At 44.6% G+C, this 24,643-nt stretch overlaps 1 protein-coding gene across 1 annotated transcript; it reads right to left on the bottom strand.

Annotated features, from left to right (window-relative positions):
- Positions 1-21,795: 21,795 nt before the first annotated feature.
- On the bottom strand, positions 21,796-23,825 carry LOC116359679 (transcription initiation factor IIA subunit 2). Its single transcript, XM_031812964.1, has 4 exons — positions 23,600-23,825; positions 22,850-22,954; positions 22,075-22,201; positions 21,796-21,868 (listed from the first exon to the last, which is right to left on the bottom strand). Exons 1-4 carry the CDS (start codon positions 23,669-23,671, stop codon positions 21,846-21,848), a joined length of 327 nt encoding a protein of 108 aa, XP_031668824.1. The 5' UTR covers positions 23,672-23,825; the 3' UTR covers positions 21,796-21,845.
- Between the last annotated feature and the right edge of the window lie 818 nt (positions 23,826-24,643).

Genomic DNA, 24,643 nt, shown 5'->3' with positions numbered 1-24,643 from the left:
TTTATACAGACGTTTCTCAGGAAGAAACCCAGCCCAGTCACGGACCAGGATGTCTTGCTCCCGGCCAGACTAAATCACTTTTTTGCCCGCTTTGAGGACAATACAGTGCCACTGACACGGCCTGCAACGAAAACATGCGGTCTCTCCTTCACTGCAGCCGAAGTGAGTAAGACATTTAAACGTGTTAACCCTCGCAAGGCTGCAGGCCCAGACGGCATCCCCAGCCGCGCCCTCAGAGCATGCGCAGACCAGCTGGCCGGTGTGTTTACGGACATATTCAATCAATCCCTATACCAGTCTGCTGTTCCCACATGCTTCAAGAGGGCCACCATTGTTCCTGTTCCCAAGAAAGCTAAGGTAACTGAGCCAAACGACTACCGCCCCGTAGCACTCACATCCGTCATCATGAAGTGCTTTGAGAGACTAGTCAAGGACCATATCACCTCCACCCTACCTGACACCCTAGACCCACTCCAATTTGCTTACCGCCCAAATAGGTCCACAGACGATGCAATCTCAACCACACTGCACACTGCCCTAACCCATCTGGACAAGAGGAATACCTATGTGAGAATGCTGTTCATCGACTACAGCTCGGCATTCAACACCATAGTACCCTCCAAGCTCGTCATCAAGCTCGAGACCCTGGGTCTCGACCCCGCCCTGTGCAACTGGGTACTGGACTTCCTGACGGGCCGCCCCCAGGTGGTGAGGGTAGGCAACAACATCTCCTCCCCGCTGATCCTCAACACTGGGGCCCCACAAGGGTGCGTTCTGAGCCCTCTCCTGTACTCCCTGTTCACCCACGACTGCGTGGCCACGCACGCCTCCAACTCAATCATCAAGTTTGCGGACGACACAACAGTGGTAGGCTTGATTACCAACAACGACGAGACGGCCTACAGGGAGGAGGTGAGGGCCCTCGGAGTGTGGTGTCAGGAAATAACCTCACACTCAACGTCAACAAAACTAAGGAGATGATTGTGGACTTCAGGAAACAGCAGAGGGAACACCCCCCCATCCACATCGATGGAACAGTAGTGGAGAGGGTAGCAAGTTTTAAGTTCCTCGGCATACACATCACAGACAAACTGAATTGGTCCACTCACACAGACAGCATCGTGAAGAAGGCGCAGCAGCGCCTCTTCAACCTCAGGAGGCTGAAGAAATTCGGCTTGTCACCAAAAGCACTCACAAACTTCTACAGATGCACAATCGAGAGCATCCTGGCGGGCTGTATCACCGCCTGGTATGGCAACTGCACCGCCCTCAACCGTAAGGCTCTCCAGAGGGTAGTGAGGTCTGCACAACGCATCACCGGGGGCAAACTACCTGCCCTCCAGGACACCTACACCACCCGATGCTACAGGAAGGCCATAAAGATCATCAAGGACATCAACCACCCGAGCCACTGCCTGTTCACCCCGCTGTCATCCAGAAGGCGAGGTCAGTACAGGTGCATCAAAGCTGGGACCGAGAGACTGAAAAACAGCTTCTATCTCAAGGCCATCAGACTGTTAAACAGCCACCACTAACATTGAGTGGCTACTGCCAACACACTGTCAACGACACTGAATCTACTCCAGCCACTTTAATAATGGGAATTGATGGGAAATGATGTAAATATATCACTAGCCACTTTAAACAATGCTACCTTATATAATGTTACTTACCCAACATTATTCATCTCATATGCATACGTAGATACTGTACTCTATATCATCGACTGCATCCTTATGTAATACATGTATCACTAGCCACTTTAACTATGCCACTTGGTTTACATACTCATCTCATATGTATATACTGTACTCGATACCATCTACTGTATCTTGCCTATGCTCCTCTGTACCATCACTCATTCATATATCCTTATGTACATATTCTTTATCCCCTTACACTGTGTATAAGACAGTAGTTTTTTGGAATTGTTAGTTAGATTACTTGTTCGTTATTACTGCATTGTCGGAACTAGAAGCACAAGCATTTCGCTACACTGGCATTAACATCTGCTAACCATGTGTATGTGACAAATAAAATTTTATTTTATTTTATTTTATTTAAATAGTTTACTTCGTCTAAAATAAGTAGCTATGAATGTCCAGCTATTTGGAAGCTATGAAATGTTAACTATTAAAAATAGTGCCTGACAGTAGAACAGTAGAACCTGTAGAACCAGTAGAACCAGTAGAACCAAGGTTAGACCCTCGAGACTACTGCACCAACACTCCTGCTGAGGGTTAGTTACAAAATCTACTTCCTCAAGAGGAGGCATCACTACATACAAAACAGCATCTACTTCCTCAAGAGGAGGCATCACCACATACAGAACAGCATCTACTTCCTCAAGAGGAGGCATCACTACATACAAAACAGCATCTACTTCCTCAAGAGGAGGCATCACTACATACAAAACAGCATCTACTTCCTCAAGAGGAGGCATCACTACATACAAAACAACATCTACTTCCTCAAGAGGAGGCATCACTACATACAAAACAACATCTACTTCCTCAAGAGGAGACATCACTACATACAAAACAACATCTACTTCCTCAAGACAGCAACATCCCCCTGAGTCTCAACATAACATCCTTATAAACAGATCTGGGACCAGCCTAACAGACAGCAACATGTCCTGAGTCTCAACATAACATCCTTATAAACAGATCTGGGACCAGCCTAACAGACAGCAACATGTCCTGAGTCTCAACATAACATCCTTATAAACAGATCTGGGACCAGCCTAACAGACAGCAACATGTCCTGAGTCTCAACATAACATCCTTATAAACAGATCTGGGACCAGCCTAACAGACAGCAACATGTCCTGGTCTCAACATAACATCGTTATAAACAGATCTGGGACCAGCCTAACAGACAGCAACATGTCCTGAGTCTCAACATAACATCCTTATAAACAGATCTGGTACCAGCCTAACAGACAGCAACATCCCACTGAGTCTCAACATAACATCCTTATAAACAGATCTGGGACCAGCCTAACAGACAGCAACATGTCCTGAGTCTCAACATAACATCCTTATCAACAGATCTGGGACCAGCCTAACAGACAGCAACATGTCCTGAGTCTCAACATAACATCCCTATAAACAGATCTGGGACCAGCCTAACAGACAGCAACATGTCCTGAGTCTCAACATAACATCCTTATCAACAGATCTGGGACCAGCCTAACAGACAGCAACATGTCCTGAGTCTCAACATAACATCCCTATAAACAGATCTGGGACCAGCCTAACAGACAGCAACATGTCCTGAGTCTCACAGGTTTACAGCCTTTTATGGACTCTCTTCTTCTCTTGAATGGTTCAGAAGTGGTTCAGAAGTGGTTCAGAAGTGGTTCAGAAATGGTTCAGAAGTGGTTCAGAAATGGTTCAGAAGTGGTTCAGAAGTGGTTCAGAAGTGGTTCAGAAGTGGTCCAGTCCAGCGTTGAAACGTTAGCCGGTTTCATCACTATAGCGACCCACAACCTCAGACCGGTTACAACACAAAAAGGATGAGGATCAGAACGTTGATTTGAAACGGGCGGAATAAGGTGCCGTTTTGGGAACGCAGACCAAGTCCTCCATGACATGAACTTTCCCAGGAGACACCAATGGGACGGCAGGGTAGACTAGTGGTTAGAGTGCAGGGACGGCAGGGTAGACTAGTGGTTAGAGTGGAGGGGCGGCAGGTAGACTAGTGGTTAGAGTGGAGGGGTGGTAGGGTAGCCTAGTGGTTAGAGTGGAGGGACGGCAGGGTAGCCTAGTGGTTAGAGTGGAGGGGCGGCAGGTAGACTAGTGGTTAGAGTGGAGGGGCGGGAGGTAGACTAGTGGTTAGAGTGGAGGGGCGGCAGGGTAGACTAGTGGTTAGAGTGGAGGGGCGGCAGGGTAGACTAGTGGTTAGAGTGGAGGGGCGGCAGGTAGACTAGTGGTTAGAGTGGAGGGGCGGCAGGTAGACTAGTGGTTAGAGTGGAGGGGTGGCAGGGTAGACTAGTGGTTAGAGTGGAGGGGTGGCAGGGTAGCCTAGTGGTTAGAGTGGAGGGACGGCAGGTAGCCTAGTGGTTAGAGTGGAGGGGCGGCAGGGTAGCCTAGTGGTTCGAGTGGAGGGACGGCAGGGTAGGCTAGTGGTTAGAGTGGAGGGATGGCAGGGTAGCCTAGTGGTTAGAGTGGAGGGACGGCAGGGTAGCCTAGTGGTTAGAGTGGAGGGACGGCAGGGTAGCCTAGTGGTTAGAGTAGAGGGACGGCAGGGTAGCCTAGTGGTTAGAGTGGAGGGGCGGCAGGGTAGCCTAGTGGTTAGAGTGGAAGGGCGGCAGGGTAGCCTAGTGGTTAGAGTGGAGGGACGGCAGGGTAGCCTAGTGGTTAGAGTGGAGGGACGGCAGGGTAGCCTAGTGGTTAGAGTGGAGGGACGGCAGGTAGCCTAGTGGTTAGAGTGGAGGGACGGCAGGGTAGACTAGTGGTTAGAGTGGAGGGACGGCAGGGTAGCCTAGTGGTTAGAGTGGAGGGACGGCAGGGTAACCTAGTGGTTAGAGTGGAGGGACGGCAGGTAGCCTAGTGGTTAGAGTGGAGGGACGGCAGGGTAGACTAGTGGTTAGAGTGGAGGGACGGCAGGGTAGCCTAGTGGTTAGAGTGGAGGGGCGGCAGGGTAGTCTAGTGGTTAGAGCGTTGGACTAGTAACCGGAAGGTTGCAAGTTCAAATCCCCGAGCTGACAAGGTACAAATCTGTCGTTCTGCCCCTGAACAGGCAGTTAACCCACTGTTCATAGGCTGTCATTGAAAATAAGAATTTCTAGAGAGTGTCTAGAGAGTGGAGCCTATAGCAGGTTATAACCAAAATAAGAATTTCTAGGTCTCGCGTATTATTCTGGTAGCCTGTTCTCAGATCTGTTGGTGCTGTCTTGCCAATGCCTATGGTCACATGAATCTAACACAAACAGATCTGGGACCAGGCTTAAAGACAGCAACGTGTCCTGGTCTCACGGTTACAGACTTTATGGATTCTCTTCTCTTGAATCACTCAGAAGAGTTCCTTGGTGCTGAACCGAGGCCAACAGGAATCCATTCACAAAGCCACAATGGTCATTCCGATGGGTCTCTTTGTGGAGCGAGGAGCAACAGAGCTAGAATTCACTGGGATGTCTGATCCGAGGCCAAGCAGCGTCCCCGGAGACTCCATGTCCACAGCACACTGAGCACAGTGGTACAGTCCAGACCAAGGAGAAGAACCCCCATGTCCACAGCACAGTGGTACAGACCAGACCAAGGAGAAGAACCCCCATGTCCACAGCACAGTGGTACAGTCCAGACCAAGGAACCCCCATGTCCACAGCACAGTGGTACAGTCTAGACCAAGGAGAAGAACCCCCATGTCCACAGCACAGTAGGACAGACCAGACCAAGGAGAAGAACCCCCATATCCACAGCACAGTGGTACAGTCCAGACCTAAGAGAAGAACCCCCATGTCCACAGCACAGTGGTACAGTCCAGACCTAAGAGAAGAAGCATGCCCTGCTAGCCTGGCATCAGATCTATTTGTGCTGTCTTGCCAACTATGCATGAAAACAGCCATAGCAGTTACTGTAGCTATACAGCACCAACCAATCTAGGACCAGGCTAATGCCCTGTAGGCTTAGTCAGCATAGTCAGGTGACTAGACACCCATTATACACCTGACATATACTGGTTATAACCTGCTATAGGCTCCACTCGCTAGACACCTGTTATACACCTGACATATACTGGTTATAACCTGCTATAGGCTACATCCTCTAGACACCTGTTATACACCTGACATATACTGGTTATAACCTGCTATAGGCTCCACTCTCTAGACACCTGTTATACACCTGACATATACTGGTTAAAACCTGCTATAGGCTCCACTCTCTAGACACCTGCTATACACCTGACATATACTGGTTATAACCTGCTATAGGCTACATCCTCTAGACACCTGTTATACACCTGGCATATACTGGTTATAACCTGCTATAAGCTCCACTCTCTAGACACATGTTATACACCTGACATATGCTGGTTATAACCTGCTATAGGCTACATCCTCTAGACACCTGACATATACTGGTTATAACCTGCTATAGGCTCCACTCTCTAGACACCTGTTATACACCTGACATATACTGGTTATAACCTGCTATAGGCTACATCCTCTAGACACCTGTTATACACCTGACATATACTGGTTATAACCTGCTATAGGCTCCACTCTCTAGACACCTGTTATACACCTGACATATACTGGTTATAACCTGCTATAGGCTACATCCTCTAGACACCTGTTATACACCTGACATATACTGGTTATAACCTGCTATAGGCTCCACTCTCTAGACACCTGTTATACACCTGACATATACTGGTTAAAACCTGCTATAGGCTCCACTCTCTAGACACCTGCTATACACCTGACATATACTGGTTATAACCTGCTATAGGCTACATCCTCTAGACACCTGTTATACACCTGGCATATACTGGTTATAACCTGCAATAGGCTCCACTCTCTAGACACATGTTATACACCTGACATATGCTGGTTATAACCTGCTATAGGCTACATCCTCTAGACACCTGACATATACTGGTTATAACCTGCTATAGGCTCCACTCTCTAGACACCTGTTATACACCTGACATATACTGGTTATAACCTGCTATAGGCTCCACTCTCTAGACACCTGTTATACACCTGACATATACTGGTTATAACCTGCTATAGGCTACATCCTCTAGACACCTGACATATACTGGTTATAACCTGCTATAGGCTCCACAACCTTTTAATGCATTATAAGTAGCTCATAAGGCATTATAACTGTGTTTATAATGCATCATGAAAAGGGTATTCATAGCAGGAAGTGCTACCGTCCGTTTCTTCTTCAGGTTTATCCTCCCTCTTTGTGAGAGCCCCCCTCACTCTGCCAACCCCCCTCCACCAACCGCCCCTCTGCCAACCCCCCTCCACCAACTGCCCCTCTGCCAACCCCCCTCCACCAACCGCCCCTCTGCCAACCCCCCTCCACCAACCGCCCCTCTGCCAACCCCCCTCCACCAACCGCCCCTCCACCAACCCCCCTCCGCCCCTCCGCCAACCCCCCTCCACCCCTCTGCCAACCACCCCCCGCCCCTCCACCAACCCCCCTCCGCCCCTCCACCAACCGCCCCTCCACCAACCCCCCTCCGCCCCTCCACCAACCCCCCTCCGCCCCTCCACCTGCCCCTCCACCAACCCCCCTCCGCCCCTCCACCAACCCCCCTCCGCCCCTCCACCTGCCACTCCACCAACCCCCCTCCGCCCCTCCACCAACCCCCCTCCGCCCCTCCACCAAACCCCCTCCGCCCCTTCACCAACCCCCCTCCGCCCCTCTGCCAACCCCCCTCCACCCCTCCACCAACCCCCCCCTCCGCCCACTACATGATCTCACATCACTCTAATGCATGCTGCTGGGACCTGACCTAAATCTAGAATAGGATGAGACCCTGCTATGCACACACACACATACACACACACTCACTCAGACACGGAACACAGAAAACAGGGGAATGACCGTGGCCGAGGTTCCTAGGTAAGAAGTCTGAGTCTTAACTAGTTGGAGTCCATGTTGTAGACAGAGACATAGATGTTATTCTATTTAACTAGTTTGAGTCCATGTTGTAGACAGAGACATAGATGTTATTCTATTTAAATAGCTTGAGTCCATGTTATAGACAGAGACACAGAAGTCATTATATTTCTAAGGTTGAATGCCATTCAATCAGTATAATTATTACATAATAATTTGTGTATGGAGTGGGTGGGTGGATCCAGGTACTGGTATGGTCAGGTGGGTGGATCCAGGTACTGGTATGGTCAGGTGGATGGATCCAGGTACTGGTATGGTCAGGTGGATGGATCCAGATACTGGTATGGTCAGGTGGATGGACCCAGGTACTGGTATGGTCAGGTGGGTGGATGGACCCAGGTACTGGTATGGTCAGGTATGGTCAGGTGGATGGACCCAGGTACTGGTATGGTCAGGTGGATGGATCCAGGTACTGGTATGGTCAGGTGGATGGATCCAGGTACTGGTATGGTCAGGTGGATGGATCCAGGTACTGGTATGGTCAGGTGGATGGATCCAGGTACTGGTATGGTCAGGTGGATGGATCCAGGTACTGGTATGGTCAGGTGGATGGATCCAGATACTGGTATGGTCAGGTGGATGGATCCAGGTACTGGTATGGTCAGGTGGATGAATCCCAGTACTGGTATGGTCAGGTGGATGGACCTAGGTACTGGTATGGTCAGGTGGATGGACCCAGGTACTGGTATAGTCAGGTGGATGGATGGACCCAGGTGCTGGTATGGTCAGGTGGATGGATGGATCCAGGTACTGGTATGGTCAGGTGGATGGATGGATCCAGGTACTGGTATGGTCAGGTGGATGGATCCAGGTACTGGTATGGTCAGGTGGATGGATCCAGGTACTGGTATGGTCAGGTGGATGGATCCAGGTAGTGGTAGGGTCAGGTGGATGGTTCCAGGTACTGGTATGGTCAGGGGGATGGTTCCAGGTACTGGTATGGTCAGGTGGATGGATCCAGGTACTGGTATGGTCAGGTGGATGGATCCAGGTACTGGTATGGTCAGGTGGATGGATGGATCCAGGTACTGGTATGGTCAGGTGGATGGATGGATCCAGGTACTGGTATGGTCAGGTGGATGGACCCAGGTACTGGTATTGTCAGGTGGATGGATCCAGGTACTGGTATGGTCAGGTGGATGGACCCAGGTACTGGTATGGTCAGGTGGATGGATCCAGGTACTGGTATGGTCAGGTATGGTCAGGTGGATGGATCCAGGTACTGGTATTGTCAGGTGGATGGATCCAGGTACTGGTATTGTCAGGTGGATGGACCCAGGTACTGGTATGGTCAGGTGGATGGATCCAGGTACTGGTATGGTCAGGTGGGTGGATCCAGGTACTGGTATGGTCAGGTGGATGGATCCAGGTGCTGGTATGGTCAGGTGGATGGATCCAGGTACTGGTATGGTCAGGTGGATGGACCCAGGTACTGGTATGGTCAGGTGGATGGATCCAGGTACTGGTATGGTCAGGTGGATGGATCCAGGTACTGGTATGGTCAGGTGGATGGACCAAGGTACTGGTATGGTCAGGTGGATGGATGGATCCAGGTACTGGTATGGTCAGGTGGATGGACCCAGGTACTGGTATGGTCAGGTGGGTGGATCCAGGTACTGGTATGGTATGGTGGGTGGGTGGATCCAGGTACTGGTATGGTCAGGTGGGTGGATCCAGGTACTGGTATGGTCAGTTGGATGGTTCCAGGTACTGGTATGGTCAGGGGGATGGTTCCAGGTACTGGTATGGTCAGGTGGATGGATCCAGGTACTGGTATGGTCAGGTGGATGGATCCAGGTACTGGTATGGTCAGGTGGATGGATGGATCCAGGTACTGGTATGGTCAGGTGGATGGATGGATCCAGGTACTGGTATGGTCAGGTGGATGGACCCAGGTACTGGTATTGTCAGGTGGATGGATCCAGGTACTGGTATGGTCAGGTGGATGGACCCAGGTACTGGTATGGTCAGGTGGATGGATCCAGGTACTGGTATGGTCAGGTATGGTCAGGTGGATGGATCCAGGTACTGGTATTGTCAGGTGGATGGATCCAGGTACTGGTATTGTCAGGTGGATGGACCCAGGTACTGGTATTGTCAGGTGGATGGATCCAGGTACTGGTATGGTCAGGTGGGTGGATCCAGGTACTGGTATGGTCAGGTGGATGGATCCAGGTGCTGGTATGGTCAGGTGGATGGATCCAGGTACTGGTATGGTCAGGTGGATGGACCCAGGTACTGGTATGGTCAGGTGGATGGATCCAGGTACTGGTATGGTCAGGTGGATGGATCCAGGTACTGGTATGGTCAGGTGGATGGATCCAGGTACTGGTATGGTCAGGTGGATGGATCCAGGTACTGGTATGGTCAGGTGGATGGCCTCAGGTGGTGAAGCATCAACACATGGTGTAAACGTATATATAGTAAACACAACCCTAGTCAGATTCACAAAACCCTATGCTATGGAAATACTAGACAACAACACAACACTTGAACAGCTATGTGGTACCTCATCTAACCAGAATACACAATGTAGCTAGGTGTACACAATAACAGACAGACAGACAGACAGACAGACAGACGAGAGAGACAGAGAGACAGACAGACAGACAGACAGACAGACAGACAGACAGACATTGTCAACAGATGAAATGGAAACTATGAGGACGTCGATGACATGTCCCAGCATCATTATAGCCAATAGACTGTCACAGAACAACGCGGCTAGCCAATCACTTCACAGAAAGGAAATAACAGGACTGCAATTCCATAGCAGTGATCCAACAACCACATCCTCCTGACAATGAAGGCCTTTACAAGTATGTGTTACTTTATCATGATACGCGGAGCCATTTGAAATGACGACTGAACTCAAGACACACAACGACGTCTGGCTATTATACAGCGATACCTATCGTTTACTTAGGCCTATAAACCATGGTCCAGCGGTTTAATATACTGTATATAGATATATATATATATATATTCTATAGATGCTGGTCGTCGACAAAAGAAGGCAGAATAATATATTAAATCGGTGCACAGTTAAATGTAGGCCTATCTGTGCGTTTTGTGTCGCAGAGATAAACAAAGTCACATTACGGTTACAAATAATGTATGGAGCGACAGGTATCAGGTATGTCTCGTGCTATAGCAGGAGTGTGATTACACAACCTCTATATTGTGTTTTCTGGATGCATTGTGTGTGTGTTTTTTTACGCGTGGTCTATTCCTATGCTCAACGACATGTTACGTAGACTACCGTGTTGTATGAGACTGTCTTTACATTAAAGGTTACTTACTGGAGGCTGCTCCCCGAATTGAATCATCACATTACTCAGAGCGTGTCGCCTACGTTGTGTAGCCTAGGTCCTACCATCCTCATGAAACGATAATGCTCTGTTCCTTTCATGACAGAAAAACAACGACGGGGGGGCCTATAAAATATCACATTCGGTTCACCCTGGCCCCAAAAAATCACACGGTGTTTACCTTAAAAAAGGCCACACTGTTGAGATTGATATCTCTTTGTACCATTTTCCACAAATATCACTTGCATTTGCCAATCTCATCATAGGCTACGGTATAGGTTATCTAGACAATATAATAACAAATGAATCCAAAAACCGTGCATAGACTCGACATGCAAATCTACAGGACCAACCGGGTGCACCTGCCTAACGGAAGGAAAAAGAATGACAGCATCAAATATTTACTATGTCCAGATATATATAGTATTACATCCACATAGGCATCAACTCACCGTGTATTTTAAGTCACTGTCTCCCGTCATTATTTGTTTAATCCCCACTGGTCCTTTGTGTCTCTGTGTGTTTCGTGTTTTTATTTTCCCTGTGTGATAAACATGCCCGCCAGACGGGGTCTGTGCTCCTCTCATCCGCCTGCCGTCATTCTGTCTCTATCTCCGCCTGCTGCTGCAGCACGAGCACTAAAGTCACTCCCACCGTTCCATTCCACAGCATGACGTCAAGGATCAACAGCGTCCACCCCTCCTTTAATAATGCCATTGACTATCTCCCTTTCCTCTCTCTCTCTGTCGCGCAGTGTCTCTCTGTCTGTCTGTCTACCGAATTCAGAACCCCGCCGGCCGGTTTGGGCGCTTGTCTGGTTGTAGGCTTAAACCAACATCATTTAGGAGACGGGATTCTTCTGGAGTAGTATGGTGGTTACATAAATGGCGCTGGTACTTATACAATGTATTACTATGGTAACACTAGGCTTCATTATCACAGCAGAGGGACTCACCAGTGGATGGCGCTTGTCGGGTCCCGGTTGGCGGAACGACCGTGGATAGACAATGCCGTCATGTTCTCGAGTGGCTACATTGTTGCTCTGTACATCAATGGCATTGTTCTGTATTTGAATGGCTGATGATGTGCAGTGGAGCGATAACCATGGGCTACTGTAGTCTCATATTTGAAAAAATATGTATAATTCTAGTCCTGTCTGTGTAGTCATTCGTTTTAATTGTTAGCCCGAAAAAATGTCATTAAAAAACAGAAATTGGGACTAGACACATATACATTAATATCTTACCAGCCAATCACAAGGTGATGTGTGTCTGATGTCTCATTGTGGACAGAAAGGACTTGATTGTATTTTTTTTATTTTTTTTAACCTTTATTTAAACTAGTCAGTTAAGAACAAATTCTTATTTTCAATGACGGCCTAGAAACAGTGGGTTAACTGCCTGTTCAGGGGCAGAACGACAGATTTGTACCTAGTCAGCTCGGGGATTCTAGGCTACCTATTGGTTACTGGCCCAACGCTCTAACCACTAGGCTACCTGTTGGTTACTAGTCCAACGCTCTAACCACTAGGCTACCTGTTGGTTACTAGTCCAACGCTCTAACCACTAGGCTACCTGCTGGTTACTAGTCCAACACTCTAACCACTAGTCTACCTGCTGGTTACTAGTCCAACGCTCTAACCACTAGAATAGCTGCTGGTTACTGGTCCAACACTCTAACCACTAGGCTACCTGCTGGTTACTAGTCCAACGCTCTAACCACTAGGCTACCTGCTGGTTACTAGTCCAACACTCTAACCACTAGGCTACCTGCTGGTTACTAGTCCAACACTCTAACCACTAGGCTACCTGCTGGTTACTAGTCCAACGCTCTAACCACTAGGCTACCTGCTGGTTACTGGTCCAACACTCTAACCACTAGGCTACCTGCTGGTTACTAGTCCAACGCTCTAACCACTAGGCTACCTGCTGGTTGCTAGTCCAACACTCTAACCACTAGGCTACCTGCCGCCACATCCCAACAGACAACAGTCAATGCAATATTCATATGACTATAGACTATTTATACAAACGTTTGTGGACACCACTTCAAATTATTGGATTCGGCTATTTCAGTTACATCCGTTGCTGACAGGTGTATAAAATCGAACACACCACCATGCAATCTCCATAGACAAACATTGGCAGTAGAATGGTCATATTGAAGAGCTCAGTGACCTTCAACGTGGCACCGTTTTCACACTCAATAGTTTCCTGTGTTTATTAAGAATGGTCCACCACCCAAAGGACATCCAGGCAACTTGACACGACTGTGGGAAGTATTGGAGTCAACATGGACCAGCATCCCTGTGGAACACTTTCAACACCTTGTAGAGTCCATGCCCTGATGAATTGAGGCTGTTCTGAGGGCAAAAAGGGGATGTAACTCAATATTAGGAAGGTGTTCCTAATGTTTTGTACACTCAGTACGGGGTGGCAGGGTAGACTAGTGGTTAGAGTGGAGGGGCGGCAGGGTAGCCTAGTGGTAAGAGCGTTGGACTAGTAACCCCCGAGCTGACAAGGTACAAATCTGTCGTTCTGCCCCTGAACAGGCAGTTAACCCACTGTTCCTAGGCCGTCATTGAAAACAAGAATTTGTTCTTAACTGACTTGCCTAGTTAAATAAAGGTAAAAATAAATAGCCTAGTCAGGTCCAAAATCATTGGCACTGTTGATAAAGATGAGCGAAAAATGCTGTATGAAAAATAATCTGCTTTATTGCTCTAAAAATTGTGAAATTATATTATTTTATTAAAAACACAATTTCTCAGAGAAATAGATTTTTGTTAAACAAGTAATACTTTTTTCTCTCTGAAAAAAAAAGAGGTCAAAATTATTGTCACCCCTTGTTTTCAATACCTCGCCGTGACAACTGCACCAAGTCTTTTTCCTAAAATATCTTTAATGAGATTAGAGAAAACTTTGGGAGGAATCTTAGACCTTATTCCTCCATATAGAATCTGTCCTTGATCCTTGATATCCAATCGTCTGCTCTTATGGACCGTCCTCTTCAATGGGGGGTCCATGAGGCTGAGATAACCATTGCGAAAATGTTGATTTAGTCGTCTATTTCTTTGTGAAATTTCATGTGTGCTGGAAGATCCACTTACAGGAAGAGGAAACTAGGTTTTTTGGCTAAAATTTTCTGATACTGGGTAAAGTTCATGATGCCGTTGACCCTAACAAGGGCCCTCAGGACCAGTGGAAGCAAAATATCCCCAAAACATCAAAGATCCACCACCATATTTTACAGTAGGTGTGGGGGGTTTCCTTTCTGCTTATCACATCCTTTCTTTCAACACTAAACCCTGTCCGAAGAGCTCTGTTTTCATGTAATCTGACCATAACACCGAATCCAATTACATTTGTTGGATGACATGAAAATAGCAATAACAATATTCATATTGTCTATAGACTACTAACTTGGCCAACTGAAACTTCTTTATGAGCGGTCTCTTTTTGCTCCTACTCGTTCAGTCAACCCTCTCTTCCTGTCATGTGATATTCAGCTTTATAATGCCATTCGCTCCTACTCATTCAGTCAACCCTTTCTTCCTGTCATGTGATATTCAGCTTTATAATGCCATTCGCTCCTAGTCATTGTCAACCCTCTCTTCCTGTCATGTGATATTCAGCTTCATAATGCCATTGGCTCCTACTCATTCAGTCAACCCTCTCTTCCTGTCATGTGATACTCAGCTTTATAATGCCATTGGCTCCTACTCATTCAGTCAACCCTCTCTTCCTGTCATGTGATACTCAGCTTTATAATGCCATTCGCTCCTAGTCATTGTCAACCCTCTCTTCCTGTCATGTGATATTCAGCTTCATAATGCCATTCGCTCCTACTCATTCAGTCAACCCTCTCTTCCTGTCATGTGATATTCAGCTTTATAATGCCATTCGCTCCTACTCGATCAGTCAACCCTCTCTTCCTGTCATGTGATATTCAGCTTCATAATGCCATTCGCTCCTACTCATTCAGTCAACCCTTTCTTCCTGTCATGTGATATTCAGCTTCATAATGCCATTGGCTCCTACTCATTCAGTCAACCCTCTCTTCCTGTCATGTGATATTCGGCTTTATAATGCCATTCGCTCCTACTCGATCAGTCAACCCTCTCTTCCTGTCATGTGATATTCAGCTTCATAATGCCATTCGCTCCTACTCATTCAGTCAACCCTTTCTTCCTGTCATGTGATATTCAGCTTCCTAATGCCATTGGCTCCTACTCATTCAGTCAACCCTCTCTTCCTGTCATGTGATATTCAGCTTCATAATGCAATTCGCTCCTACTCATTCAGTCAACCCTCTCTTCCTGTCATGTGATATTCAGCTTTATAATGCCATTCACTCAGACTCATTCAGTCAACCCTCTCTTCCTGTCATGTGATATTCAGCTTTATAATGCCATTCGCTCAGACTCATTCAGTCAACCCTCTCTTCCTGTCATGTGATATTCAGCTTCATAATGCCATTCGCTCCTACTCATTCAGTCAACCCTCTCTTCCTATCATGTGATACTCAGCTTTATAATGCCATTCGCTCAGACTCATTCAGTCAACCCTCTCTTCCTGTCATGTGATACTCAGCTTTATAATGCCATTCGCTCCTACTCATTCAGTCAACCCTCTCTTCCTGTCATGTGATATTCAGCTTCATAATGCCATTCGCTCCTACTCACTCAGTCAACCCTCTCTTCCTGTCATGTGATATTCAGCTTCATAATGTAATTACCACACGACAGTACGTTGGAGTGGGTAACACTACTCTAAAACTGACTCCTTATCAGTCTTCTCATCTGGGCAGTCATCTTTCCCCCGATCCTTCTCTTCCTCTCTCCTAGTGATTTGGGTCACAGCTGGTCTGCCAGAGGGAATGTGAGTTGGTACCTTGGCCTGGCTGAGTGGTGAGAGGACTGGGTCACAGCTGGTCTGCCAGAGGGAATGTAAGGTGTGTGTGTGTGGGGGGGGGGCTGAGTGGTGAGAGAAACAATCTGACTTAATTTAAGGCAGAACTCCTTCAAATCAAATCAAATCAAATGTTATTGGTCACATACACACGGTTAGCAGATGTTAATGGTCACATACACATGGTTAGCAGATGTTATTGGTCACATACACATGGTTAGCAGATGTTATTGGTCACATACACATGGTTAGCAGATGTTATTGGTCACATACACATGGTTAGCAGATGTTATTGGTCACATGGGTAGCAGATGTTATTGGTCACATACACATGGTTAGTAGATGTTAATGGTCACATACACATGGTTAGCAGATGTTATTGGTCACATACACATGGTTAGCAGATGTTAATGCGAGTGTAGCGAAATGCTTGTGCTTCTAGTTCCGACAATGCAGTAATAACCAACAAGTAATCTAACTAACAATTCCAAAACTACTACCTTATACACACAAGTGTAAAGGGATAAAGAATATGTACATAAAGATATATGAATGAGTGATGGTACAGAACGGCAAGATGCAGTAGATGGTATCGAGTACAGTATATACATATGAGATGAGTAATGTAGGGTATGTAAACATTATATTAAGTGGCTAGTGATATATTTTACATCGATTTCCATTATTAAAGTGGCTGTAGTTGAGTCAGTGTGTTGGCAGCAGCCACTCAATGTTAGTGATGGCTGTTTAACAGTCTCTCTGTCCCTGCTTTGATGCACCTGTACTGACCTCGCCTTCTGGATGATAGCGGGGTGAACAGGCAGTGGCTCGGGTACTGACCTCGCCTTCTGGATGATAGCGGGGTGAACAGGCAGTGGCTCGGGTACTGACCTCGCCTTCTGGATGATAGCGGGGTGAACAGGCAGTGGCTCGGGTACTGACCTCGCCTTCTGGATGATAGCGGGGTGAACAGGCAGTGGCTCGGGTACTGACCTCGCCTTCTGGATGATAGCGGGGTGAACAGGCAGTGGCTCGGGTACTGACCTCGCCTTCTGGATGATAGCGGGGTGAACAGGCAGTGGCTCGGGTACTGACCTCGCCTTCTGGATGATAGCGGGGTGAACAGGCAGTGGCTCGGGTACTGACCTCGCTTTCTGGATGATAGCGGGGTGAATAGGCCTTCACTCCTGCTTGGCAGTTGTCCTACAGCATAACCAGCCACTGGCGTGGCTGTACACTGTCCAGGAAGACAAGGCATGACAACGATAGAAGTGGCTAAATCATGTATAGTGCAGAGGACTAACCACCACAGCCGTATTGTGGCACAAATACCTTTGTACAACCCCCATTCTATATAGCTGAACTAAAGACAACCCCCATTCTATATAACTGAACTAAAGGCAACCCCCATTCTATATAACTGAACTAAAGACAACCCCCATTCTATATAACTGAACTAAAGACAAACCCCATTCTATATAACTGAACTAAAGACAACCCCCATTCTATATAACTGAACTAAAGACAACCCCCATTCTATATAACTGAACTAAAGACAACCCCCATTCTATATAACTGAACTAAAGGCAACCCCCATTCTATATAACTGAACTAAAGACAACCCCCATTCTATATAACTAAAGACAACCCCCAATCTATATAACTAAAGGCAACCCCCATTCTATATAACTAAAGGCAACCCCCATTCTATATAACTGAACTAAAGACAACCCACATTCTATATAACTGAACTAAAGACAACCCCCATTCTATATAACTGAACTAAAGGCAACCCCCATTCTATATAACTGAACTAAAGGCAACCCCCATTCTATATAACTGAACTAAAGACAACCCCCATTCTATATAACTGAACTAAAGACAACCCCCATTCTATATAACTGAACCAAAGACAACCCCCATTCTATATAACTGAACTAAAGGCAACCCCCATTCTATATAACTGAACTAAAGACAACCCCCATTCTATATAACTGAACTAAAGACAACCCCCATTCTATATAACTGAACTAAAGACAATCCCCATTCTATATAACTGAACTAAAGACAACCCCCATTATATATAACTGAACTAAAGACAACCCCCATTCTATATAACTGAACTAAAGGCAACCCCCATTCTATATAACTGAACTAAAGACAACCCCCATTCTATATAACTGAACTAAAGACAAACCCCATTCTATATAACTGAACTAAAGACAACCCCCATTCTATATAACTGAACTAAAGACAACCCCCATTCTATATAACTGAACTAAAGACAACCCCCATTCTATATAACTGAACTAAAGACAACCCCCATTCTATATAACTAAAGACAACCCCCAATCTATATAACTAAAGGCAACCCCCATTCTATATAACTAAAGGCAACCCCCATTCTATATAACTGAACTAAAGACAACCCCCATTCTATATAACTGAACTAAAGGCAACCCCCATTCTATATAACTGAACTAAAGGCAACCCCCATTCTATATAACTGAACTAAAGACAACCCCCATTCTATATAACTGAACTAAAGACAACCCCCATTCTATATAACTGAACTAAAGACAACCCCCATTCTATATAACTGAACTAAAGGCAACCCCCATTCTATATAACTGAACTAAAGACAACCCCCATTCTATATAACTGAACTAAAGACAACCCCCATTCTATATAACTGAACCAAAGACAACCCCCATTCTATATAACTGAACTAAAGACAATCCCCATTCTATATAACTGAACTAAAGACAACCCCCATTATATATAACTGAACTAAAGGCAACCCCCATTCTATATAACTGAACTAAAGACAACCCCCATTCTATATAACTGAACTAAAGACAACCCCCATTCTATATGACTGAACTAAAGACAATCCCCATTCTATATAACTGAACTAAAGACAACCCCCATTATATATAACTGAACTAAAGGCAACCCCCATTCTATATAACTGAACTAAAGACAACCCCCATTCTATATAACTGAACTAAAGGCAACCCCCATTCTATATAACTGAACTAAAGACAACCCCCATTCTATATAACTGAACTAAAGACAACCCCCATTCTATATAACTAAAGACAACCCCCATTCTATATAACTGAACTAAAGGCAACCCCCATTCTATATAACTGAACTAAAGACAACCCACATTCTATATAACTGAACTAAAGACAACCCACATTCTATATAACTGAACTAAAGACAACCCCCCTTCTATATAACTGAACTAAAGGCAACCCCCATTCTATATAACTGAACTAAAGACAACCCACATTCTATATAACTGAACTAAAGGCAACCCCCATTCTATATAACTGAACTAAAGGCAACCCCCATTCTATATACCTGAACTAAAGGCAACCCCCATTCTATATAACTAAAGGCAACCCCCATTCTATATAACTGAACTAAAGACAACCCCCATTCTATATAACTGAACTAAAGGCAACCCCCATTCTATATAACTGAACTAAAGACAACCCCCATTCTATATAACTGAACTAAAGACAACCCCCATTCTATATAACTGAACTAAAGACAACCCCCATTCTATATAACTGAACTAAAGACAACCCCCATTCTATATACCTGAACTAAAGGCAACCCCCATTCTATATAACTGAACTAAAGGCAACCCCCATTCTATATACCTGAACTAAAGGCAACCCCCATTCTATATAACTGAACTAGACAACCCCCATTCTATATAACTGAACTAGACAACCCCCATTCTATATAACTGAACTAAAGGCAACCCCCATTCTATATAACTGAACTAAAGGACTGGCAGCACATCTTTCATATGTATATACTGTGTTCTAGTCAAGGACATTCCTATGTATCTTTTGCTATATACTCTATCCTACAGATATACTATATATATTCTATCCACACTGTCCATGTCTATACATCCCATCACAACATATGTATTTATACTAGATATACTATATATATATAGTATATCCACACTGTCCATGTCTATACATCCCGTCACAACATATGTATTTATACTACGGACTCCAAAATCGTTCATCCTAATATTTATACATTTCTTAATTCCATTCTTTTCGTTTTAAATGTGTGTATTGTTAGATATTACTGCACTGTTTGGAGCTAGGAACATAAAGGATTTCACTACACCTGCAATAACATCTGCTAAATGTGTACGGGACCAATACAATCTGCTAAATGTGTACGGGACCAATACAATCTGCTAAATGTGTACGGGACCAATACAATCTGCTAAATGTGAACGAGACCAATAACATCTGCTAAATGTGTACGGGACCAATACAATCTGCTAAATGTGTACGGGACCAATACAATCTGCTAAATGTGAACGAGACCAATAACATCTGCTAAATGTATACGCGACCAATAACATCTGCTAAATGTGTACGAGACCAATAACATCTGCTAAATGTATACGCGACCAATAACATCTGCTAAATGTATACGCGACCAATAACATCTGCTAAATGTATACGCGACCAATAACATCTGCTAAATGTATACGCGACCAATAACATCTGCTAAATGTGAACGAGACCAATAACATCTGCTAAATGTATACGCGACCAATAACATCTGCTAAATGTGTACGAGACCAATAACATCTGCTAAATGTATACGCGACCAATAACATCTGCTAAATGTATACGCGACCAATAACATCTGATGAATGTGAACGAGACCAATAACATCTGATGAATGTGTACGGACCAATAACATCTGCTAAATGTGTACGAGACCAATAACATCTGCTAAATGTGTACGAGACCAATAACATCTGCTAAATGTGTACGAGACCAATAACATCTGATGAATGTGAACGAGACCAATAACATCTGCTAAGCTTCTATCCAAAGAACAGACAGTGGATAGCAATAGTGAGTCCAATAGTAAGACCAATAGTGAGACCAATAATGAGACCAATAGTGAGACCAATAATGAGACCAATAGTGAGACCAATAGTAAGACCAACAGTAAGACCAACAGTAAGTCCAATAGTAAGACCAACAGTAAGACCAATAGTAAGTCCAACAGTAAGACCAATAGTAAGTCCAACAGTAAGACCAATAGTAAGTCCAACAGTAAGACCAATAGTGAGACCAATAGTAAGACCAACAGTAAGACCAATAGTAAGTCCAACAGTAAGACCATTAAGTCCAACAGTAAGACCAATAGTAAGTCCAACAGTAAGACCATTATTAAGTCCAACAGTAAGACCATTATTAAGTCCAACAGTAAGACCAATAGTAAGACCAACAGTAAGACCAATAGTAAGTCCAACAGTAAGACCATTAAGTCCAACAGTGAGACCAATAGTAAGACCAACAGTAAGACCATTATTAAGTCCAACAGTAAGACCAATAGTAAGTCCAACAGTAAGACCAATAGTGAGACCAAAAGTGAGACCAATAGTAAGACAATTGCAGTTGATGCAGAGCCTTTATAGAGCAGGTCGTTGTCAAGGGGACGGTCACATGTGTTTTAGGAGCAGAGGATCCAAGATCACTCCGTTGTGGACGAGTGAGGAAGCTATACTGTTTGTGTTTTAAATTAAATAAAAACACAGTGACACGACATCTGTTTCAAATGCAGTTTCTCCCCCAGAAATAAAATCAGTCTCCATATTTTAAATAAAAGTTTATTAAAGGTTAATTAACAAGCTCAACAACAGTAAACTAAACTGAAAAGGCAGTTCTAAGAAACAAATTTATAAAAAAAAAGAAAAGTCATGCAAGCAATATCCCAAGGCCTTGACTGGTCCATTCACTCCCATTGATTCAGATGGTCGTATATATACACACACACAAGGGTTTAAGTGCATCTTCTTCACAGCCATTACTGTAATAAGTTATATATACAGTCCTGTCTGTCTGTGATATAGGGTGGTCTCTCTCCACCCTCCTCTTCATCAGTAACGTCTCAGCTGATGCCATTGTCTTCGTTCACTCTGCAGCATTGCCTGTGTCTGATAAGAGAAAAGAAGCTGGGCAGGTTAGTATGGTGATTCATTTTGAAATGCAAAATGTGAATCAAAATCAAACTACTGTGTGAGAAATAGTCATTCACTTGGTCTTATACTTGGAGAGCGAAGTGTGTAATCTAGTTCTAACCGAGTCTGTTTGAAGATGAAGAGAAAATGGCCTGAGAGAGAGAGAAAAAAAGTGAGCCTACTTTTCCCATCGCAGGCGACGATCTTGACTTTGTCCACCTTGACCAGATCTGTCACTTCCCTAAACTCCACGTCATTCAGAACAAAGGTCCACACGTTGTCACAGAATCTATAGGTGTTTAGTGACCCCTAGAGGCGAGAGAATGTTACAACACATTTAAAAATTAAAAATAAAGTGTACAAAAGCAGAATGGCATTTCAACCAATGGGATGTATTAATAAAAACATACAGCTATGATTTCAGCTCATTTTCAACCAGGGATGGACAAACTCATCTGCAAGGTTTACGTGTGGGTGAAGGCTTTTGCTCCAGACAAAAACAGTCATCTGTTTCAACTAACCAAATTGTGTACATATCAATTATATTACATTCTACCTACTACTTATTATTTGACTTTGATTATATTGATATTGTACAGCACTGTTGAGGGAGCTTACAAGTAAGCATTATGCTGCACCGTTTATACCAGTTGTAAACTGTGTACGTGACGAATACACTTTGATTTAACCATAACCTTCAATACAGTGTTTGTTGAATCAGCTGTGATGTTGCTTTGGCTAGAGAGAAAGCCTACACCTGTACCAGCCCCTGCACTCGTATTTGTCCCCCCCCCCCCTTTTTTTTTAAGGTAGGTGCAAACAGGGGAGTAATAATTAGTCCAAACAACTGCAAACAGTTGTGTTTTGCACATGAAAACAAGAGTTTCTATTAGACAAATTCAGATCGGTCTCTTCCTCGTTTCGTTTGCTTCCTAGTGAACACAAGCCAGTCCTCACCTTGAAGTTGACCCTGTTGCGAACCCGGTTGGCCAGCGCCGTGTTGATGGCTTTGTCAAACTGGAGGAGAACCTGAAGCGCCAACTGAGGAGTGATCTGTTGGGTCTGGGGGGGGGGGGGGGGGAACAACCGTTTTTCCATTTAATCATGACTCAAGTTTAACATTGTAAGAAATATATACCTAGCTACTGTTTTCAGATGAGTAGCTAACAGTAGCTGGTAAAGTAATGTAGCTAGTGATTGAGAAGTGCTGGAGTGAGGCTTGAACCAGAAATCATGAGTTTATTGAGCTAATCACCTTGAACTAGTCGCGCATGCGCGTATAATAGCTAACTAATGAGCCAGTAACTAGCAATACAAATGTAGTGAATCCAAAGAACGTTACTCATCACCACTGACTTCGGTGAAACACATTAGCCAGCTTAATTTAGTCAATCAAAACGGAGCCTGTAAATGAGCTTTCTAGAACTAATATTTTAGCTTCTTGGTTCAAATCAGACGTCACTGCAGCCAGTTATGGAGATGCTTCTTGTTAGCATGGCTAACTAGTTAGCTAGCTATGTCGAAGACGAGAAGGGTAACTAGGTTACCTAACCAGTTATTTATAGTGAAAGATAACACCCTTTTTCAGATAACGAAATCAACGATGAATAATGTGGCTTCATAATTAGCTATCCTAAAACAAAGTGCAACTAGATCACGTTAGCTAATTATCTAGCTATCTTGGGAGCTAGCATAACTGCAGTTTACCTGAATTAGCTCGTCAAGACTCTCTTGCAGACTGTTTCCTAGCGTCGTATTTCTGTAGAGCTGGTATGCCATTGTAATAAATTAATTTTACTAGTAAGATTGTGCACAATTCACTACCAAAATACAATTTACTAGAGGAATTTAACCGACAAAAACGCTGTGTTTTCAGAAACGGACCTGTGAGCCCCCGACTACGGAACACCGCGGAGGACAAACACAATTGCGCGTCGTATATTTCCCCAACCCCAGAAAGCCTTTATACCGGTAAGAACCGCTAGATGGTAGCAGACGACAGAAGAACAGGGTGACTCAGTGGAATTGTATCTGTACCGTAGAAAGAAAAGTGTGTAAGGGTACCGTTATCTGTGGATAAGAGCCTGAAGACACTATTGATTGTGTATCATGTTTTAATTGACAGACAAAAGGTTTTTGTCAAATGCAATATATTTATATATTTTTAAGTATATATTTTTTCAAAAAATTATACAATTATCATTTTATTTAAATACTCTTTTAGATTCCATCAGTTGAGTACAATTTCAAAAGCATCAAACAATCATGTTATGAAAAGTAATTTTAAACTGTAAAGTACTTTTTTTGTGAATACTTGGATATTTAAGTACTTCTGAAAATGATGTAATATCAACAGTACTGTTTATAAAGACTAATGCTGTTCCTCCCAAATCCCCCATTCATACCCCCCCCCCCCCCCCATGATAAGACTTCCACAGTAATCTCTTACATTAATCAGTAAAGAGCAGTCTCTCAGCTTTGTGATACGAAAAAAAAAAACACTCAACTTTGTTGATCACATTTATTTTTTATTTTTTTATCACTCTGGAAGAGACGGTGTCAAGGCTAATGCTAACAGAACAGAGTTATTCGTTAGAGATGCCAGAGTAGGATAAATGCATCTGCCCACAGATGCTTGAATAAGCATTTATATGTACAAAACACCAGATAAATCACGGTTAGAGCAAGAGGAGATTTTTGTCAACTTCGTTTAAACATTATACATGGGTTGTTTTGGTAATGCATAGATCT

The sequence above is a fragment of the Oncorhynchus kisutch genome, unplaced genomic scaffold, assembly GCF_002021735.2.
Source record: "Oncorhynchus kisutch isolate 150728-3 unplaced genomic scaffold, Okis_V2 Okis03b-Okis08b_hom, whole genome shotgun sequence".
NCBI lineage: Eukaryota > Metazoa > Chordata > Actinopteri > Salmoniformes > Salmonidae > Oncorhynchus > Oncorhynchus kisutch.
This window is presented reverse-complemented; position numbering and strand designations above follow the sequence as displayed.

Bases quoted from the DNA above. Each gene is read 5' to 3' on its own strand.
- LOC116359679 (XM_031812964.1), bottom strand. From the start codon at position 23,671: ATGGCATACCAGCTCTACAGAAATACGACGCTAGGAAACAGTCTGCAA. The intron at 22,202-22,849 runs GTGAGGACTGGC...TCTCGCCTCTAG, and splicing joins GCAACAGGGTCAACTTCAAG to GGGTCACTAAACACCTATAG. The intron at 21,869-22,074 runs GTAGGCTCACTT...TTCTCTTATCAG, and splicing joins CGTCGCCTGCGATGGGAAAA to ACACAGGCAATGCTGCAGAG.